Source organism: Neopsephotus bourkii, unplaced genomic scaffold (assembly GCF_033783945.1).
Source record: "Neopsephotus bourkii isolate Nb327-2 ecotype Australia unplaced genomic scaffold, CSIRO-AGI_Nbou_v1 NB_1634, whole genome shotgun sequence".
Taxonomy (NCBI): Eukaryota; Metazoa; Chordata; class Aves; order Psittaciformes; family Psittacidae; genus Neopsephotus; species Neopsephotus bourkii.
The window spans coordinates 11962012-11977372 of record NW_026902109.1 but is presented as its reverse complement, the minus strand read 5'-3'; the positions used below and the strand labels follow the sequence as shown (position 1 = coordinate 11977372).

The 15361-nt window shown below is 38.4% G+C and overlaps 1 protein-coding gene and 1 long non-coding RNA gene across 2 annotated transcripts; one reads left to right on the top strand and one right to left on the bottom strand.

Moving 5' to 3' along the window:
* Positions 1 to 146: 146 nt before the first annotated feature.
* On the bottom strand, positions 147 to 13970 carry LOC133223253 (uncharacterized). The gene is made up of 2 exons (XR_009728502.1): positions 13857 to 13970; positions 147 to 677 (listed from the first exon to the last, which is right to left on the bottom strand). It is a non-coding gene; the product is annotated as an uncharacterized LOC133223253 (long non-coding RNA).
* On the top strand, positions 6538 to 9892 carry LOC133223248 (pulmonary surfactant-associated protein A-like). Its single transcript, XM_061373787.1, has 3 exons — positions 6538 to 7836; positions 8480 to 8557; positions 9344 to 9892. The coding sequence occupies exons 1-3, from the start codon at positions 7689 to 7691 to the stop codon at positions 9718 to 9720; spliced, it is 603 nt and encodes a 200-aa protein (XP_061229771.1). The 5' UTR covers positions 6538 to 7688; the 3' UTR covers positions 9721 to 9892.
* Positions 13971 to 15361: the final 1391 nt, after the last annotated feature.

Below are 15361 nucleotides of genomic sequence, written 5' to 3'. Positions count from 1 at the left end.
TAGTGGAAGCATTTCTAAGTATTTAATCATTTCTGCCTTAAGAGATGCACAGAGGTTTACTTCACTGGAGCAATTATAGTTTTGGGTTTTATATGTCTCCTTGAATTATAGGGCTTTTAATTGTGTCATACTGAAGCATGCACTGATTTATTCAGCATTCATATCTAACTTTCATTTTATAAAAATATTACCAGTCCCAGACAGAACTAATTTTCCTAGTTTCTGAAGCTATTCTATGTAAAACACTAATATAAGCACTGCATTAGGTCCCTGTAGATATAAAAATACATGTATAAAATACAGAAGATGGTATTTTCTTCCTTAAACATCACATTTCCTCATAAAACTGTGACTGTTGCAGTGTCAAAGGCCACCTCTCTTCTCCCAAACCACTGAACATATATTTGGGTGAAGCAGGTAAAATTTGGAAGTTCAATCAGTTCAAACACCAGCCATTTCTCTGCTGGTCCTGATGTCATGCCAAGCACACACGCAGACAGTGAGTCAAATCCACTGGGATCAAGCAGCATCTTTTCACAAATTATTTTCACCACTACTCAGTTTGGGGAATCTGGTGAGCAGTGGGAGCTCAATAAAGTACCATGAGTAGTGAATTCTCACGCATTTTCCTTGCAGTGAGGAAGTCCTGGGCTCATCAGTTATACTTTCCACACCACCTAAGAGGAAAAAAAAAGGAAAGAAAAAAAAAAAAGGAAAAAAAATTTTAAAAAAGGAAGTTCTGAAGTTAACATACACACACAAAGACACACATAAAGATTTCTACTTCATCTTCCCCTCCTCCCCCACATTTGGCTCTGTGCAGGGAGCCTACAGGAACCTGGACTTGACTCTGGGTGGTGGTGTCCCTTGTCTCTAGCCTGCATTGAGGAAGAGATGGGATCTATTAACATGGCAATTTCAAGCCCTCTCAAGTAGGAATGTGTTAACATCTTCAGATGCGAGAGATAAGGGATATTTTTGGCAGCAGAGGATTTTGGTACAGCATTGGATATAGCACTCCAGGTCATCTGAGAGCAGACAGAGACTTCAAAATGGAAAAAAGTACACCCAGTATCATGTTGGATAGGTTTCAAAGCATGAACCTACTTTACAAAACAGCTTCCTTTGAGAACTATGACCATGATACCATTTTGGCCAAAAATCTCAACTGGGAAGGGACCAGATGATGCCATGACAAAAATTCTGACTGAGGTTACTTTGAGAAAAGGCTAAACTAGTACCCTTTCATTTTCCTCAGCTTAGCATCAACTAGCTGCACTAAATCTGCTAGAAAGAGTTGAAGTGTTATTTAAAACTACCGCTATTTCTGGTGATCTAATTATTAGTAATTTAATGTGTAAACCTTGTTAGCCATTTCTGAGCATTTTATACACACCCTTTCTTAGAGCAAGATGATTACCTTGCATAAGAAGGCATCATGTTGGAGAAAGTGGAAAAACTAAACTAAAATCACTCTGCTAACATGATCTTCAAGACACTTGGATGCTTTTTTTCCAGTTAAGAAAATTATTACTTTCTGTCAAAAGCTACTTTTTATTACATCAACAAGCAAAGCATCTAGCTTAGGTCTCAAAGATCAGTTTCTTTCTGCTTAACCCATCAATATTTGTGGGACAAGAGAGATCACACAACAAATTAAACACACATATGCTACATAAAAATAAAAACCCTTCAGATTCAGTCAAAGAATAGCCAGGCAGCACTTTCCCCTCTGTGGTTCGCACTGAGTTCTGTAAAATTTGAGGTAATTGAATGAAACACCTTGGCTATTTTCCTAAAATATCTCCACATAACTTCATAATCAGCCCTTCTCTTGCTATGCTCTAGCCTTCCCTTTACACCCTTCTGGAGCAGCTCTCCTTGTTCTGTGTCCAAAGTCTTCACTAGGCCTGATATTGAAAATATCAAGAGGAAGTCCTGCCTGTTTATAAAAACATGCCCACATTCTTTTGCATGGGCTTTTATCTCCTAACTTTGATGAACTTCAGAGGGGGGAATAAACAATAAAAGTCCAGTGTCAACCATCATATGTGGAAGAAATAAAATCCCCTAATAAAAGTAATATTCTACCAACAGGTTTGGAAAGCATTTTTATCTCATGGGATTCATATGTGATAATTAAAATCCTGGTGAAGGTACATACTCAGTAGAATTGAGTAACTTGGTTATTCTCTGTAGTTTCGTAGAGGAACAGAAAAATATCCAGAAAACATTATTTGACCATAGATGGCTTTCGTGTGTGTGTGTGTGTGTGTGTGTGTGTGTGTGTGTGTGTGCGTGTGTGTGTGCGTGCGTGTGTGTGTGTAACCCTAGCATTTTAAACCCTGGAGTGCTGCTTAAAGCACTTAACAGCATTTTAGTCTATTTTTCATGAAAGATCCAAATTATGCATTTATGCATTAACAAACTTTATTTTTTCTTAAATGGACAGAGAGGTGAGGCACAAGAAGAAACACAATTTTGTTTTTCTCTGTTCTGTTACTGTAGGACAAATAATTTTGATAAAATCTTTCCTTAGAAATGCAATGAGCTAAAATAATCCCTGGTGCACAATGACCAGACCAGGAAAAAGCCAGGTCAGTCTTTTTTAATTTATAATAATTTGCTACAGAAAAGCAATCTAACAGTAAGATCTTTAACTCGGGAAATAATTTATTCACTTCTCAAATGCTATAAAAGCTGAGTTTGATAGTTAAGATCTCAGTACAAGTTAAAAGGTCACAAAAATTCAGTCCCTGCTGAAGCAAATGGCCTGCATATCACGTAAGAGAAGTTTAATGTAATTTTTATTACAATATATGTAACAGTGAGAGGTTTTTCTAACCATAAAAATGATGGATGTTGATTTCAGACTGAATTTGCTCTGGTCTAGAGTGATATCCTTTATAACTGTATAATTTAATTAGGTATTTGAACTTAGAAAGACTATTAGCAATTTTGAGCAGTCAAAAACCAGTCTCCCAGCCCTCTCAGTCTCCACCACATGTAAAGAAATGGACCTTCAATTACAGCAATCAAGTATTTTTCTGTGGCTTCCTGATTTTTGTAGAAATTTGATTAAAAGAAACACAAGTCCCACAGTTCCTGGGAAAGATGAGTTCATATCTGACACCAGTGAACACAGTAACTGGCTGGATGTGACACAGGCTGGCAGGGCTACCTCCTCTAAATTGTGCCCAGTTTCTCCTTTTTTTCATTAGTATTCTTGAAGCCAAATTTATAGAAATAATTCTGTTCTCTATTTTTTCCCATAACATATATGGTGGAATAATACCAGTACTTGCTGCCAGTATTATCCTAGCAGTGCTGCAAATACGTAGGCTAAAGGTTAATCATACGTTTTACATTTATTTGCAGCTTTTCTTTATAAGAACAATAGGTGCAAATGGGAGAAAGAATATTTGCCACCAGGAAATTTGTTAGCTGGTTTTGAAACCACACTAAGAAGTGGTAGAAATACTAATGGCCCAATTAGAACTCTTATGAACCAGAGGAAAACAATGTTCTTGGGAGTATTGTGTAATGGCATAACAGACATGTTTGTTTGGACCACAAAGAGTGTCAGATTGCAAGTGATTTTCATTATCAGGAGTACTCTTATAAAATCGTATTAACTGACAGTTATACAAACATACCTGAGTTTAAAGCACAATCATGCTTGGGAATGAGGAGCACCTTTAAAAATGATAAGGGGACTTGAATTTTATTTGAAGTCCCCTTGAAGGGGACTTGAATTTCATTTTCTTCTCCTGATAGGAAATCAGGGTTTGGCACAATTTCATACAATCACAGAATGGTTTGGTTTGGAAGGGACTGTAAAGGTAATCTAGTTCCAACAACCCTGCTGCAGACAGGGACACTTTCCACTAGACCAGGCTCCTCAAAGCCCTGTCCAACCTGGTGAACACTGCCAGGCCCTGTTAAGCTTCCCATCAACCAACACCCCTTTCTCCTCGAGGCTGCTCTCAATCCAGTCTCTGCCCAGCCTGTACCTGTGCTTTAGGGAACGCCCCAAGCCAGGTGTGATTCCAGGTGAAACTTGAAATGAAGCTTTCATTCATCTCTGCCCTTGTGGCTCAGAAGCCAAAAGGAATGAAACAGTAAGGGTACTTTAACCCTTGAGGAGGATGAAGCAATGGTAGTTATGGTAGCAAAGACTATAGTGAACAATTTAGTCATCTTCCGCAGATAATGGAGGACAACTGCAGAATATATGGAAAAACAGTTTAATCTCGTTCACGAACATGAGGGTTTTTTTTTTTCTCTCTCTCATTAGAATGCTATTTTGCTATTAACAGCTACCGAAGAGATACTATCTTGCTTTTTATTTGTTATAAACACAAAACATTCTCTTCCTGTGTTTTCCAGTTTAGTGGTATCAAGTGCTGTATCAGAGACATCTAGTGACCTCCACGTGAATCTCCTTCACACATAACTTAAATCAGTGGAGCAAGGTGACAGCATCATTTACAAATACTGATCACACTGACTACGGGTAAGTACCGTTCATTTAAAAACTAACTAAATAAATAAAAAGCCATGTTGAAGTTTGCCATCCCAAATGTCTATACCTTGCTGAGTTCTTTGCTTCCTGTTTCTAAAGCTCAGCAAAACTAGCCTCAGCCCTCCACTGAGAGAGGGAGGACACTAGGGTCCTGCCTGTTTTTCCTGATATTTCAGGGCATAAGTGAGTTGCTCAGGACAATGATTTGGAAGAGAAAAGAAAATGTAGAAAGCACAGGACAAGGTAGCAATAAGACAGGAGGGAAACAACAGCAGAACAGCATAAAATCAATGTGAACAGAAAACATGAGTGGAGTTGGGGCCATTTAAGTACAGAGAAAAAATAAAGAATTTTCAAGGTTGAGGTATGACTAGCACTATGAAGGAAAAAAAGAATAACTTTCAGGAGGTTAAGTATACAAAGGAATGGCTAATAAACAGGGTCATGGAAGGAACACACACCCACTTTCATAATCCGAAATTCAATTCTAGTGTCTGTATTTCTCAAAACAGTCAAGAAAGGAGTGTCGACCAATGTTTGTCTTTAGCATGTTTTGCATTTCGCTCCCTACATTGTGCAACACAACCTGCTCTCAGAACATCCTTTATTTGCTAAACTAGCATTGAAATTATAAACCTCTCGATTATAAACATGTAAACACAGAAAGATTGCCTCAATACTCAAATCTCATTTGTTCTTTATTGGATCTGCATCCTTGACTCTGAGCTTCTGTGAGATGCAGATCAAAAGAAAACAGTTTAGAAGATATGACAGTTATACGGAATATTCTATTAGACAATTTATAAACAAGCATAGTATAAATGCAAGAATGTTTAGGTATCTATTTTAGTTTGCTCCATCTTATCAAAATGCTGATGAAAATCAAGAGAAGTTTAGAATTTATCAGATCTACATCAGCTCTTCTGAGGAGTCCATCATACAGAACTGCAGTCACCCTCCAGGGTTTCCAGGCCATCAGTCAGCATGTGAAACCCACTAATGGATGCTAAGCCTCATCCTCTTCTCACACTTCCCTCACATGCAGTTTCTTCCAGATGCAATCCTAAAATTACAAAGGCCCAGGTTCTGCAGTGACCTTTTCTAAGGCTCCTCTGGATACTAGGTAACAGCTTGCCTTGTGTTCTGGGTTATTTTGGGGGGGTTGTGCTTGGTTGTTTTTTTGTTCAGTTTTGGGTTTGGTTTTTTTTTTAAATAAAACAGTTTGAAAACTTCAGCTAAAAGAATGTTAAAAGCCATAACTCAGACACTCAAAAGCTAAGAAACTTGAAATTTAACAAGAAACTTTAAACAAAGGTTACTCATACAAATTTGAAACAGCCCTCTTCTGTGAGCGTACATGCAATTGGGTACTGATTATTTATTTTTCACAGGACTGGTGCCTTTTCCAGGGCACTCAAAACACAATGCTGCAGGAATTAATCTAGTTTCTGTGGGCACAATAACAATGACAAAGGACTCTACATCAGCTGCTGAGCTAAGTATGAAACTGCAAGGTACATGTGCAAAGAGCCTGTGGAGGTGATCTAGGCTTGCTTAGATCCAGTCGCATTTTAGAATAATATGGATATTGCTCACATTCTCCACCTAATCCCAGGGCACCTATTCTTCAACTAACTCAGGTTTTTGCCTTGCTGCATGCGACATGAGGGTGCTGGTCTGACACCACAAGGATGACATGACCACATCTTACACTTGTTGAACTGGAAGACAGCCTCAAACTCATTTTCTTAAAAGTCTCCATTAAATAGAAACAACTCTTAGCTCAGAGTATCTTCAAAATACATGGCAGTGCATTTGCATTTCAGCAATGCTCCGTATCGTGAGAGCTCTGTACTTACAAAACTGGTTTAGAACAGCTTTTTCTTTCACTGAAAGGTCACTGTTTTATTAGATAAAATTATTTATGATATATAAACTTCCCCTGGAGTATCCTGTAAGTTATTTAAATAAGTGTTTATGTGGCCATGACCTCAACATGTGATGCAGTTGTAACGCTGTTTTTCTGTTTGCTGCTAGTATTAGGAGATTGTTTAGTTACAAGACTTCAGTAATTATCACTGACAACTTCTCAGTCTATAAAGATTATGGTGGTGTTCCTGGTGCATATTTCAGTTGAACTAGTTTTAGCTTATCTTCAGTGACATTTACAATTTAACATTTACACAGCTGTTCTGTGGAAACATTAGCTATTTCAAATAAGTATTGAGAAATTCTTTGTTCTGTTTTAGGGTTGGGTTTTTCTAAACATGTGAAAGTGTTTCCACAAATCAAGAAAGTACCCTCAAAATTTTTCATCGCATTTTAAGAGTGTTTACCTATTGGAGAAAGTAAGCCGCCTATCATTCAAGTTAAAGTTCATTACATTTCTATTCATATGCAAATTCATATGATATTACATGTCCTTTTCATTTCCTGTAGATGACAGCACAAGTCTCAAGTTACATACCCTATAAATTAGACCATTTAATGAGCCTTTCTTATTTCATATTGGAGCTGCTAGGTAAGTTGGACATCTTTAAATAGTTTTCCACTTAAATTATGTTGAATCTCATTAAACTGTTTCACAAAGCTTTCAATTTCAGATTTTTCTTTGTGTCTCAACATTCTTATTAGAACTTTCACCTACTTTTACAGAGAATATCACCTGAGGTGAAGATACATTGAAAGATGGATGTCATAATGGGAGAATGAGTTTAAATAACTGTTTTGTTCTTAAACCAACTGATAAAGACAGCATGTCCCAGTTTATCTTAACCTGCCTTTCTCTTATTAAAGCAGACATGCCTATTGCTCACCTGTAAAATTAAGGCTGAAACTTTAGCTTTTTGCATGGGGAAAAATGGCATATAGTGGTATCTGCTGTACAAAAGAGCTTTGAAGGGGATATATTGTTTTTGTTCTCTTCAGAATCTTGTAGACAAACAAACAAACTATTTCAATTATTCAAAATAACCTAACTTGGTAGTACATCAATGACATTCACGTCACTGAGGGCAAAGCTTAAGGTACATAAAAAACCTTCAACCTCAGACAGCAAAATTATGACACAATGTGGTTTGTTGTTTTTTGGTTTTGTTTTTTTTTTCATGCAGGACTGTACACTGGAGAGTAAAACAACTTGTTTTACATTTGGCTTTAAATAATGCTGTCTCCACAGTTGTTCCACAAAATCTTAGGAGTAGCTTTTCTCCTGCTCCTATGCTGTGCTCAAGGTAAACCTGCAAGAATTCCTCCGCTGCCCGGTGTTGGACAAATGCTTGAAAATGGGCCACATGAAGGATTTATACCAGGTACACGCAGTTACCATTTCCATTTTTATCTATATGTATTACTGTGTTCCATTTTTATGCTTTGTAAATCTCAGCACTATTTTGTATAATCTGGTGTGGGTTCTACTTGATAGAAAATAAATAGACCTTTATGAATTCTTTGAACAAAGTAACATGCTTAAATCTCTCTTACTTAATGATACAATGGTTCAATTCACAGAGAAAAGATATCGTTGTCCATAACACATGGCAGAAGAAACTTTCTTTCGAGGTGTTAGGTTGGAGCTGCAAGCAAGTGCTCAAATAGCCTGAAGGTTTCTGTCAACAATTTCTGGACACAGTTAAAAATCAACTAAAACTACTGCATAAGTGCCAGTTCTTTGCCTGGGCTGGCTTGATCACTTATAGGGGGAAGACTAATGCGATTTGCTAATTCAAGTTTTCCATAAACATCACTGGTCTGCAGGTAGTCTCCAGGAATGTATTCCCTCTCCTTACAAAGATCAATGTGTGAAAAGATAACCAATTTAAAATACAGCAGCAAACTAAAATAGGCCAAATATTTAAAAGTGAATATTAATTTCACATTATTACTTCTGTTTTACCTTAAGAGCCAAGATTCAAACCCTAACACAAAGTGTGTAATAGCTGGTTTTGTTCATAGGTTTCCTACCACTGGCTAATAATGAAATGGAGGATGTTACCCGTCAATTAGATCATGAGATTTCCAGACTTGAAGGAGGTAATTTATCTGCCTTTACTTTCTGTAGTTGGATTAGTGGGCATAAACAAGACAAGCAACAAAATGGTTTTTAAGGAAAAAAAGGAAGAAATTTCTGCAGTTCTACTGCATTCTAATTATATTCTGTTCCCTGGTAGATAGGAAAGTGATAACTCTCAAACGGGGGGGGGGGGGAGGGATGGATTACTTTTTCATAACTAATGGAAGACACCTAGGGTACAAGTCAGAAATTTACGAGATTAAAATTTCTGCCTTGCAGAAGTGCTCCATGGGCACCTCATGCTTCAAACGGACAAATAAATTGAACACTAAAAACATAACAAAGCAGTCACAACCAGATCACATCCTAAGGCCCTACTAACTCAAGGACTGACATACACCCTTGTATACTGCAAACTGTATCAGAGAGCTTGTAGAGTCTCAAAGAAAACATTATACTTTTCCAAATGTGGAATTCCTCATTCCCTTCCATCCTTCTTCAAACTCTTTTGTGCTTCTCCTATTTTATTGTCTATTTATGTGTTTCTTCCCTTCCCACACCCCCCTTTCCCCTCCTCTCTTATGATTTCTTCCAGCATTTCAGGGTTCTTTTCTTTCTTTTATCCTTAAGTTTTCCTCTCCTCTACTTTTTCCTGAGTTTAATCTGAAGTTATAGAGGTGTCCTGGTTTTGGCTGTTTAAACCACGACAGGAGGAAAACTGCTGCAAATGGTAATTCCTTCTATGTGACCACAAAAAAATAAAAGAAAAGGCATAAAAGAGTAACAGCTTTCACCTCATCTTGCAGTTCTCCGCTTGGAAAAGCTGATAACAGCAGCTGGAGGAAAAATATTTTCTACCAATGGGAAAAAAGCCAATTTTGAAACTACACTGAAAACATGCAAAGAGGCTGGAGGGTCTATTGCTGCTCCAAGAAGCCCGGCTGAGAATGATGCTATTCTGTACTTTGTGAAAAGTTTTAATACCTACGCCTACCTGGGAATAAAGGAATCTCTTATTCCAAACACATTCCAGTTCCTAGATGGTACAAAGCTGAACTATACTAACTGGCATTTAAAAGAACCTTCTGGCAAAGGGGAAGAGGAATGTGTGGAGATGTACACTGACGGCACTTGGAATGACAAGAAGTGCAACCAGAATCGCCTTATTGTTTGTCAGTTTTAGTGCTTCCCCCGTCGCACTCTGATAGACTCCCTAGAATACACTTATGTATCCCTTGTCTCTTCATTTGTAGCTAGTGAACTCAGATAATGCAGCATGAAAAATAAGTCACTTTCCCAGCCTGATTTGCCTTTTAAACAAATGCCAGCCATAAAGGGGAAATTACTTAACAAAAGCAGTGGCTATTTTGTCTCTTCTGTTTGTTTTTCATTGCCCACTGAGTTTCTCGATATGACTACCTATGAGTTCCTACTACTCTGTTAGCCTTCTTACTTGTTACAAAAGCAGAATAGATTACATGGGCACATACCTGAAGCAACTTCCAGACACATGATCTTCCAGCACCCCTCTACCCACAAGCCTCAAAGTTGTATTTTGATCCCTTTCTGTAAGCTTCACTCAAACCTGCTTGTACACTCCACTACCACTGCTGTTGCTCAGCCCTGCATTTCTTCGGGCACCTTCACACAGAAGAGACCCTCTGAAAGTAAAAAAAAACACAACAGTGCTGCTAGGGTGACACAGAGCTATGAATGAGCACAAGGGGGACTCAACCACCTTACATTTCCCATTTAGAATCAGCAGGTCTTTAACCTTCATATACTGAAAAGTGGTGGCTAGAAGCTACATGACCTGAGCCCCTCCAGCAACAGGTAATCTCTTTCCTGAGTCAAAGTGGTAGCAGCAAAAGCTGGCCAAGGTCCGTGCCATGTAGGTTGTGTGTGGAAGAAATTACACAGAAGCTGACAGAAGTTAAATGTCCATGTGGTTTAGGGAGATAAGCAGAATCATGATTAGGCCAATTTTAAGCTAGATAGTAGAGATTCAGATATAGCTAATTTCTGGGCACCACTGAGATGCTTGGCACAGCCCTATAGGAATTTCTATTGGGCTTGGTGGATGCCTACATTTCTCAAACAGCCTATACTCTGCACTCATTAGGAAGCTGTTCAGAGCCTTCACTGTTCAGGTCATGCTAAAGGATCAAGAGAAAGCTTTCTGAACAACTTTGTCACTGGAGTCCAGTCACTTACAAAATTGACTATTCCCACAGTTAGGTTCACAGCTGTGCAGTGTAACAGACATATCCAGAGATGTCTGTAATATTTTTTTCTTCCTTCATAAGCTCTATGACATGGCACAAAAGCTGGCTGAGCATCTGGGCATGTCTCCATATACATAAGGCCAGATGCCTGGCTATCAGCCATACTCACATACACTTTGTTAGTCCCAGCTTGGTCTTGGAAAGCTGAGCAAGGAAGCCAGACCAGCTCATCTTACCCTCTGTGTGACAGTCAGACAGAACAGTCAACATATAACTGGGGAGAGAAGGTGAGCTCACAGCTGCTGTGAATGCAGGGGCCAGCAAAGGGGCTGCTTGCAGACTCACAGCCATGCACATCCCTGTTATTCCAGAGCAGCAACTGGCCATAAACAACATTCCTGAACTGGCTTAAATTCAATTACTCAAAATATTTTGAGTATACATTCTCACCACCTGCTCTGTGACAAGACATGGATCCTCCTGGCCTCCATTCAGCCCTCTGCTTGATTTCATGGCCTGTGAATCATTCTTGCTGTTATTCTCCGCGAAATAAACTATTTATCTTACAGCTATTTACCTAGGATGATGAATGCAACAAGGCTAATGTCAAACCAAGACACCTTTCTGCTTGAACAATTTGGTGTCTGCAGGTGGTCTACCTCCATAGGTTACTTAATTATTCACTCCAGCAATATTTAAATCCTTCATCACAATAATGCATACTAGATAGGACCAAGTTTCCCTGTTCCAGGAGCTGTAAACTTATCCAAACATATGCACAGAGGAAACTTTTGTGAGCAAAGTCCTTGGTTTATCCAGTGCATCTTTCTGGCATGTAAGGAGCCAGTAATAATGCCCTATTTCTGGGAAACATGGCCAAAATATAAACGGCTAGATCCTATAACATGTAAGGTCCTGGTAGACTGTTATGTTGCTACATTAACGCAGTTGAAACAGGTATGTAGAAATGAAGGCTTGGGAGTCTATAGGTACTATTTCACTTTCAAACTCTATTCTTACTCTCAAATATCTTACAGCTCATCCACTCATAGCCTTCAGCTTTGCATGACTCCTACCATGGAACTAGCTCTGCCACGAGCACAAGGAAACAGGATTAAACCCAGGCAACACCTCATATAGTAGTTTTCCACTCACCTTATTCCAGTAAAGTTTAGGAAGTTTACAATGATTAAAATCAACCTGAGAATAAAGTTGGACCCCCCAAACATTTAAAGATATGGGAAGTTTTTTATTTTATCCTGCATATCACCAGGGGGTAACAATTGTCTTAAAATCAGATCTGATCACAGGTGTGTGAAAGAAATTGGCTGCTTTCAGTTCCAGTCTAAGAAAAGTCCCACAGCAAAAGTGTTCCACCCTCACCCCACGTTTGGGCATCTGATCCTGTGGACTCCCATGGAAGAAGGTAAAGGACAATGCATCATTGTATAGCTGTAGATGCTAGCCCCATGCATACACTCTAGCTACTTGTAGTACTAGGTAAGAACTTAAAGCTTCCAACAAAGCAAGTATTTCTCACCCTACCTGAATTTGCTCCCTCCAGCAATCCTGCTGGCAGCAGGCAGGTCTAAAACCAGTAGTTTTAACCTGAAAAGGAGATGGGTTCATCATTTAGGCACCTATTTTTTTTCCTAAATCTGAATGAGAGGGCAGCACGGCACCTTCTGGTTTGTAGAAAGAAAGGCTTCCCTTGGCTGGGAACTGTTTACTTTAAAATTACTTTATGAAACATTTATGAACTTATTTTATAAGCCTAACCTACCTTATCCTAACATTAAATACTAGTTGTGACTCATAAGAATGACACCACTTACCACATATTTACCCATACACGTACCAGATGACCCAGCTTGCTGACCAGCCAAACTGTGGTGATGTTCAATTTTTAGCCAATGGAGGTCCCTGCTTCCAAAGCTAGGAGTAATAACACCACCACTAGGATTAAATAAGATTAAAATGTTACTAATCTTAAGAGCTACTAAAAAACAGGATAAGCAGATTTCTTGGAAAAAAATATTTAAAGGAAGCTGATTTTGGCAACATCATTGAAATATTAGTGCCAAATATCAAGACAGATGGAAGTTGCATGTCAAATTTTGGGGGAAACAAGTTACTGATTCTGCCTTGTACACTGGAAAACAACAAAAATCTTGGGAAAAATTTTTCTTAACAGTTATTTTCTGTAACAATACTGTAGTTCATATTTTCTGTGTTTTGCAAAAGTTTGAAAAAACCTATTGCCAGTTAGGTGAATTTGAGGGCCTTGCTTGAAATCTGAACTTCGGTTTCCGTAGGTGCAAATATACACTCCTTTGACATATCTATGCCAAGACAGATAGTTGCACAGACTTAAATATCTCCATCAAAAGGTTTTTAACTCAGGCTGCAGTTTGGCCTTCACATCTTCCCTTGTCATCAGACAAGCGCTAGGTGCAGTACTGTGCACAGATTAGAGGGCCAGTTCTCAGGGACTCTGTAATGCCATCTCCACAACTGCATGCACCAGAGCCAGAGCTGGTTTAGCAAAGCCTCTGAAAAGATTCCTACATGTTTTTCTACTCCATACAACAGAGACTGGAGTAGCCTGACTGTAGCTGTGATTTTTCAAGTATGTAAATAAAGTTAAGCTTGTAAGTAGCAAGTTTGGTGTTGAAAATATAGTTGGAAGAGAGTTGGGCATATGAACAACTTGGAGAGTTGGATGTGCAACAAACGTAGGGGCAGCAGCCTTCATGCGCTGAAAGCTTCATGTGCTACTCATTAAGTAACTCAGATTCTATTATCAGATTATTCACTTCTGAGTAAACAAGATTATTTACAAGGAAAGCCCAAGTGGTTTCCTGGCTAAAAAGGGGCTATCATTTTTTGCTGCAAGTGGCTGTCTCCTAAAGCAGCTTTTGCATGTGTGAACAGCCAGCTATTGTTTTGCTGATTCTAAGCAAACTGCGGTCAAGGCTGAACAGCTTCATCATTTCCTTAGAAAGGATTGTGCCCCTTTAAGAACACCAAGTGGGAGGTGATATAGGCACTGCCATAAAACAAATACCTGTGAGGACTGCCGTGCTTTGCTCACCTGAGCCTTGCACAGCTGCTGGGACACTGCCCTCCTTGGTCTGTCTGGCAGGTTGAACATCTTCTCTATCACACACTTTTGCTGCCTGACAATGGAAAATGGACACCCAAACAAAGCAGCTTGATTTTATCTGAAAGACTAGAGGACACTGAGAAGGTAAGAGTGGACTGAAGAGAGATAAATGCTTACAGAACCACGCAAGGTTTAGAAAAAGCCAGAACTTATTTCAGGTAGTCAAACTGAGAAAGATGTGAACATTCAACTCAAATTCAATTGCTTGCTGGCCTTCTTGCAAAAATAAGGGGATAGCTAAATTAATGCTAATTTTATTAAGAACACATCGGGTGGGAAGGGATGAAGAAGAAAATATAGAGCTTTTATGTGTATTATAGAAGAACAGAATATGTAATATATAATTTAAGTTCATTAATATCAAAATAATTTGTTAAATTGTTAATACTTACATCTCCAAGTGCACTGTATAAGGCAATCCCTTATTTCCCTTTTAAAGTTAGCTGACCTTCAGCTTGTATATGTTTATTCAGAAGTGTTTAAACATTTCAGAACAAGAAATAGCCTAGTTGACTCAGAGATGTATATAACCCTTCTGTGAAATACATTCAAGAGTCAGAAAACTAATGGACATATGCCAGGAACTCTAAGTTGACACAAAGCTACCTTATTACATGAAAAACAGAAATCAGAATGTACACTTCCAGAAAAAAAAGAAAAAAAGAAGACTTGTGTATACTTACCAGCTGAGAAACACTTCTGTTGCATTTTAGATTTCGTTGTAGTCACCTGTTTACATTGCAAGTGAGGTGAAACACACTTCAACTAAAACATGCTCAGCAGTGTACTACTTTTGCATTATTAAATATGCTGTCTTCAGTATAGCTTTACCATCTCCTCCAAATTTTAAACCTCTAATATCTGCAACCATATATTTTTTAAAATTCTGTAAACTACATTTGCATCCTGTAGTGACTTTACTCAGAGTAAGCTAAATATACACATTTACATAAAATACACTAAATAAACTACAGCACCACCTACTAAAATACTTTAAACAATTAATACTGAAATATTTATAAATAACATTTTATCCAGTTATTACCTGTAAGGGAGATATAATGCAAGCAAATTCAGTGATATTTCTTTTAATGCTTTATGATTCTGAGCATTTTCACAACACTGCTGGTTTGAAAGGTTTGGCCTTCTAGAAATCAAAGCAGCGTTATTAGATCTTTGAGGATTTATGTAGTTGAAATACAGCCTTCTCTAAGGTAGTAAACTCATTGATTTCTGGCTTTTACAAGATTTTTAAACTCACATTATAGTCATCTCTTGATCATGACCCCCATCTCAAGTCAATTACTGTGCAAGAAATCTAGGTCTGAGCACTTTCCGCATTCCTACCATTTGCTATGTCTGATTGTAACACACAGTCATAGAAGTGGCATAGAAATTCACCTTTCTACAGTTTCACGCTGTTATAGGGCACA

Bases quoted from the DNA above. Each gene is read 5' to 3' on its own strand.
- LOC133223248 (XM_061373787.1), top strand. From the start codon at position 7,689: ATGCTGTCTCCACAGTTGTTCCACAAAATCTTAGGAGTAGCTTTTCTC. The intron at 7,837-8,479 runs GTACACGCAGTT...TTTTGTTCATAG, and splicing joins ACATGAAGGATTTATACCAG to GTTTCCTACCACTGGCTAAT. The intron at 8,558-9,343 runs GTAATTTATCTG...CTCATCTTGCAG, and splicing joins GATTTCCAGACTTGAAGGAG to TTCTCCGCTTGGAAAAGCTG.